Source organism: Charadrius vociferus, unplaced genomic scaffold, assembly GCF_000708025.1.
Source record: "Charadrius vociferus isolate BGI_N301 unplaced genomic scaffold, ASM70802v2 scaffold1506, whole genome shotgun sequence".
Lineage (NCBI taxonomy): Eukaryota > Metazoa > Chordata > Aves > Charadriiformes > Charadriidae > Charadrius > Charadrius vociferus.
Window position 1 is genome coordinate 111,356 of NW_009649037.1, and position 6,274 is coordinate 117,629.

Below are 6,274 nucleotides of genomic sequence, written 5' to 3' on the forward strand. Positions count from 1 at the left end.
AATGGGGTTTTCCAACTATTAAGGTTTCTTAGCTGACCTGCTTGGAGGCAGCCCTAGTAGAGGAGCTGGGAGATCTGGGCTCTCTACCCCTTCCACAGGCATCCTTCATCACGCAAGTTCACTTTCTTACCCTTTTGCTCCCTTTTTGAGATATGCAGTCTCGGTTGATATGGGGGAGAGCAGGGTGGGGACCGTTTACTGGAAGAGACAAATTTACAAAGCAAATGAATAGCACAGCTGTCTCGCATGTCATGGGGAGATGGCACGGGGCAGCCGCAGGGGTTCCTCGCTGTGGGGGTCCAGGATGGTGCCTGGCTCCATGGAGTGGAGGGCAGGGACCGTGCATGGTGGGTGCACACCCAGGTGCTGCCACAACCCCATCCCTGTGGACAGGGAAGGGTTATCTCCGGGAATGTCACAGCAGTCTGTCAGGGGGCTTTTTGAAACATCACTTGGTCTGAAACCTGCTGCAGTCAGCAGGATGGTTTCCATTGACTCTGGGCACGGACCTCGCTGGTGAACAGAGAGCACAGGAATAGCTGCTGTGCGTGTGAGGGGTGATCTCTGAGGAGGGTTTTCCGTCATGCAGCCAGCATCACGTGCGTGTGACTGGAAACACTAGAGCCTTCCAGGCTCCTCTGTGGCCCTCTCCCAACAGCCAGCGCCTGCTGCCAAAGGGATTTACTCCAGTTACACGGCTCACCCAATTATCTCCCATGACAGGGAAGAAAACTTGTTCAGTGATGAGAAATCATTACAAATTACAAGCTTGGTGAGTTTGGGACGAACGAAGCCCCTAAACGCTGCCTGGTTGAACGCTGTGTCTGTGCTCTGTGTGATAAATAACGGCTGACTTTTCCATCGTTAGGAAATGAATCACTGTGGAGGCAAAACCAAAAAGGAGCCTCAGTCCAGCTAGGAGACCTGAGAAGGAAGCTGTTGGAGGAGAGACGCGTACTAACTCCGCTGGCCTATAGTCTGTCTTATCCTTCTTACTAACAAATGTCAACAACTAGGTAATGTCCTTCCTCCGTTCTTTCTGACAGCTAGCTCAGGACTTGGGGGGTAAGGTGCAGAAACATTAGTTTTCCCTACTCTGTAGATGCCTTGAAGGATAAGTGACAATCCATGTAAAATTTAGTATCTGTTAGTGGAGCCTGGAAAATTTGAATGTCATTCCAAAACCAGACTGTGACTGAATAAAACCAGGTGGAGAGGATGCGGAGAAGGAGCTGCTTTAGACAAGAGATCCGAGTCAGGGCTGTAACCTGGGAACAAGGCTTGAAACTGGGAGGTAGCAGGGAGTATTTTATTTCCTTCCTAAGTTTTGGTGATGGGTTCAGAAAGCACCAGGTGCATTTGTCTTTGGATTGATGGGGAGGTCTGCTCATAGCAGCTGTGAGGACTTGGGATGGGGAGTAAATGTACATGTCTGGATTCTGGGAGCTCGCACATGGCAGGACTGTGACTGTGCTGTGTTCATGGCTGTCGAGGGGGTGTGGAATGTTTCCAGTCACATCAGATTTCACCAGGTTTGAGTAAGGAGCGTGGCAATGGCTGGTGCTTTGGGTTTTAACCAAAGGCAAATGAAGACCCCAAGCCCTGATGCACCTGGCCTGTTGTGTCAAGGAAACGTGGAAATATTCCTTCCTGCCTCTTGGAACTCTCAAGTCACATCCTGGTGCCTGAGATTCAGCTCCTTATTTCAGTTCAGATACTACGGGTTACGAAATCCAGGCAGTGCCTGGTTCAGTGCTTTCTTGCAGCAGCTGCACATTGTGTGGTGAAGTGTTTCCTTTAATTCATTGTTAAGAGACTTGCTTTTACTCCTGTGGTGTGACCTCTCACTGCAGGATGCGCTTCCCAAGCATGAGTCAAGGGAGGAAGAGCTGTGCTGAGGGGAAGGTGCTTTTTGTGCTCCCAAACACATCCTCCATCCATCCATTTCCCTAGAGCTCCAGCTCAGAGATCTCCTATGGAGTACAAGTAATACAGCAGCCAGAGAAATTGTGTACCTGGTGAAGTCACCAGGAACTGACCGCTAAGGTGCTGAGGGGTGGTGAAAGAAAGCTTCAAGTCAGGCTAAAAATAATATAACCCCTAATCCTTAGCACAACTCTGCCACACTGGCTGTGTTGTGCAGGGCCAGCTAGTATGGCCCAAACATGAGATTGTGGTGTCCTGTTTGTGCTTCTGCTTGTAAGTTGCCTGCCCATCCTTGGGTGAACATGCATATAAGGTCTACTAACCTGAGGGCATAGTCTGTTATTGCTGCAATGACCAGGCTGTGGTCTTTGGATATGTCTGAAGACTGTTGAGGAGGACAGAGAAGCTCTAGAAGAAGGTAGAAACCTCTACCTGTAGTTAAACGCCCTCGATAGCTTTGTTAATTGTGCCAAGGGTATTTTCATAGGCCAAGGTCACTAGCGTGCAGTGAAAGCTGCTGTCATTGTGCTGCCAGAGTGGTGGGCAAATAGGAGGCATAAACAGCCGTGGGCTTTTACTTTGCAAGGGCATCAGCCGCTGGTCCCCCAGCTTCTAAAACGGGCTTTAGAAGAGTGCCAAGGATGTGGAGAGCACAGAGAAGCCCAGAGGTCTTGGAAAAGCAGCTCACAGGTGGAGAACTCAGGTCATGACTCCCCTAATAAGAAGAGACAGTAGATGACACCAGCCCAGACAGCGGGGAGCTGCTATTCCCTGCACAGAGGCTCAGTGAAGGGCTGCTGGTTGAGAGATGCTGCGTCCTTGGGGGCTGCAGTGCTCAGCACCTAGTGTCCCCAATCCCCGGAGAGGAGGCGAATAGCAGAAGTGCTGCTGGCGGTGCATAATGCAACACAAGTGCCAGGAAGTCAATGCTCTTCCCCCGTTGCTCAGCTTCCTCTCTCCCCTGACAGCCCTCTTCATTTCTCTTGCAGGGAGCAGCCAATCTTCAGCACCAGGGCCCATGTTTTCCAGATCGACCCTGCCACCAAACGGAACTGGATCCCTGCCAGCAAGCACGCTTTGACTGTCTCCTATTTCTACGATGCCACACGCAATGTGTACCGGATCATCAGCGTGGGGGGCACCAAGGTAGGGACCATTTGCTGACAGCATCACACAGATGGACAGCAGGGCTTTTCCAGCCAAAGTCTGTTCTGGGGTTGATGTTTTTGGTGTCGAGTTGGTCAGTTCTCAGTGTGGGCGCTCTGGCATCTTCACTGCAGGGAATGGAAGGTAAAACGCTGCCTCCAAGCTCAAGTGTATTTAGTGTTAGGCACTAGAATCAGTGCTGATGAAAAATGTGCCCTAGGGTCTGATAACGTCCTTCCCCACCCCGCTCTCTTCTCACCCCCTGTCCCCACCGAGCATGCAAAACACCAGCTTTTTTCTGAGAGCCTTTATCCTGTGCTAAAAGCAACCCCTGTAGATATAATGAAATGATAGACAGAGGTTGAGGGAGTCTGAAGTAGTCTGTTCAGTCACTTCCACAAAACACGATTAACTCCCCCTAAGATGTTCTTGATAGGCATTTTTCTGACTTGTTCTTGAAGACCTCCAATGGCAGAGATTCAGCAATCTTCCCAGGAAATTTATTTTGCTGCTACCTTAACCAACAGAGTGTTTTGCAATAGCTAGTCCTGGCTGCTGTTTAAGCTTTTTTTTGCTTTTTTTTTTTCTCTTACTTGCCATGAAAATGGAGAACGTCAGAAAGTTGTTAAGTCCCCAGAGACACGCTGTCTCTCATCCTCCATTGCTGGAAAAGAAGCAGCTGATGATACTGAGGCTTTTTTTTCTTTTTCAGTAGACAAGATGATTGAGATTCGTTCCTTTCACATAGCCAGAGTAGGAAGACTTTTGGTCACCAAAAGCTTGAACTGTTGTCTTATAGATTAAAGGCCAGAGCTTTCTACCCGTAATTCCTCGAGTACACGGGGATTATAGTGATCAATCCCACACCACCATGCCAGGGCAGCAGGCTGGAGTTTTCTCTGACTCTCACTGCTGCCTCTCTCTGCAGGCGATCATCAACAGCACTATTACCCCCAACATGACCTTCACAAAGACGTCCCAGAAGTTTGGACAGTGGGCAGACAGCCGAGCCAACACAGTGTACGGGCTGGGCTTTGCTTCGGAGCAACATCTCTCCCAGGTAATGCTGCAGGTGCTGGCAGAAACCCACTGCTGACAGGGGAATGTCCCTGAAACCCTGAAGGGGAGATCAGCCTCTGGAGAAAAGACTTTAGGGACCTGATGTAGTGCTGTTCCCTCTGTGCTAAAATCTAATGCAAGATGCAGAGATGGTAGGAAGAGCTTTAAAGTAATATTTGCAGAGTGTTTTGAGCATCACAAATTGAATTAGGACTTTGGGGTCAATTTCTGTCATTGCTACTTAGCTAACCCCACAGCCCTGAGTGCCAGAATTACGGGCAGGGGCAAGAAGGGGCTATTCCCTGAATTTTATTGTTGAAGATAAATTTAAAAGCATGCTGAATTAAGTTGTGAAGGGAGGAGTAACCCAGGCATCAGTTCTAGTTGGTTCCTCATTTCAGTGTAGCACTGGAGTGACTTTTCCACTCCCCTCTAGTTTGCAGAGAAGTTCCAGGAAGTGAAAGAAGCAGCCCGTTTGGCGAGGGAGAAGTCCCAGGATAAAACAGAGCTGACCAATCCTGCCCTGAATATCACATCTCACCAGGTAACACTTGGAAAGGGGTGTGGGTAAAGCTCACTGCAGAGCAATGACAGCTAGGGAAAATGGCCACTGTGCTCATCTCCTCTAGTAACTTCTTGCTTTCATCCCTTTTTCCCCGAGAGCTTTCTTGCCAGACACTGAGGCTGGAGCTTCACATTGTGATGACACCTGTGGCCCTGAGGTCACTACTGAAACACATGAAGTAGATTAACTAATGGGTGCTTAACTGGAGCTCCTGGGAAGGTTCACACTCCTCCCTCTTTGCCAGTTAAACTAACAAAAGCATTGGATGTCTTGTAAAGCCATGCTGGAGGAGTGCGCTTTTTGGTGTGGGGGTTGGGATTTTTTGGTTTGGTGTTGGGATGGCGTTTTTTTTGTTTCTCTTTTTTTTTTCTTTAGAGCTGCTGGCTCTCCCTGAGCTCAGTGTGACAGTAACAGGCAAGCAGCATGCAGGCGTGCATGTCACCTGGTTGAAGATCATAAGAAAGACACATGGCATTTCCAAGCATTTTTCTTCCTTTTGTGGTGCTGCAGGGGGTTCTTCTCCAAGTGTCTCTTGATGAGTGATGGTGCTGTCCATGGGGGTCCATGGAGTGACAAAGTGATTTAGAGCTGGTGACAGAGGAGTCCTCGCCAGACTTCTTTTTGTCCTGTTTCCACTGTGGAAGAGAAGCTGTGCTCTAAGAGTAGAAATCACACCCCCCTTGGGAACTCTCCCCTAAGGTAGAACTGCGTGCCTGACAGCCAGTCGCTCAATTTTCTTTCTCCCGGGAGACCAGACCAGAAAGCGTAAGCCCATCACACGTCATTCTCGCATGCGTTGCGCTTGCAATTGTTGCCTTTCTCCCTGTATGGCTAAACCAACTCCAACAGCAGTGGGGAGAGGATAAGCTGTGGAGAACTCTACACTGCTTTTTCCCATGGTGAAGCAGTTCAGTGCTGATGGTGAAGTTGCCCTCCCAAATAGTTCACTCCAGAGGTGACTCTGCATTTTCCAGAGCTCCTGGCAGTATGAGAGGAGCTGAAGGATGGAGGACTCTGCGTTCTCTGGGTTGAGTACAGATGGAGTGGCAGCAGAGGAGGAGGAGGGAGTGTGAACAGCACCTTGGCCTGCAGGAAAAAGAGGGGGAGGTGGAGGCGGTGGCTCTGCAGAGACTGGAAATGTCATGTGGGGTGCAAAAATGGGGAAAATCTGCCTAGCTCTTGGCTCCTGCTAACTCTAAGCCCCATCCTAATGGGTGGCAAATGAAGAAGGGAGTAGAGTAGAGCATTCATAGCAGAACCAAAGTTTTAGGTAAAAGACTCTTGCCAGTAATAATTGCCCAAGACAGAGATTCGTGGCCAGCTGCAGCCAGAGAGCTCCCCTGGCCTGGAGATGGAGGCTGGGAGCAGAGATACTCCCTCTTATCCTGTTTACACCAGGCAGAACTCATCAGGTGCCACAAGAGGACACATTCTTCTCCCTTGTGCTGCAATGGCACCTTGCAGCAGAGTGGATGAGGAGGTCAGAAGGCGAAAGTTAAATACAGATCAGGGAAATGGCCTGAAGCTGTGTTCGTTCTTCTTGCTGAAGCTGCTGTGGTGGGAATCCACACCCGCTCT

At 49.6% G+C, this 6,274-nt stretch overlaps 1 protein-coding gene across 4 annotated transcripts in view; it reads left to right on the plus strand.

The window, feature by feature from the left end:
- The window catches only part of HOMER3 (homer homolog 3 (Drosophila)), a 23,138-nt gene that overhangs the window by 8,655 nt on the left and 8,209 nt on the right, over window positions 1-6,274 (plus strand). For 2 of the 4 annotated variants that reach the window (XM_009887851.1, XM_009887853.1), the window contains exons 1-4: window positions 1,003-1,016; window positions 2,916-3,072; window positions 4,001-4,132; window positions 4,568-4,675. In XM_009887851.1, the coding sequence (XP_009886153.1) occupies window positions 1,003-1,016; window positions 2,916-3,072; window positions 4,001-4,132; window positions 4,568-4,675 (411 nt within the window). Of the gene's footprint in view, window positions 1-1,002; window positions 1,017-2,915; window positions 3,073-4,000; window positions 4,133-4,567; window positions 4,676-6,274 lie in introns of those variants that run through there. The other 2 variants (XM_009887852.1, XM_009887854.1) reach the window with 2 other exon arrangements.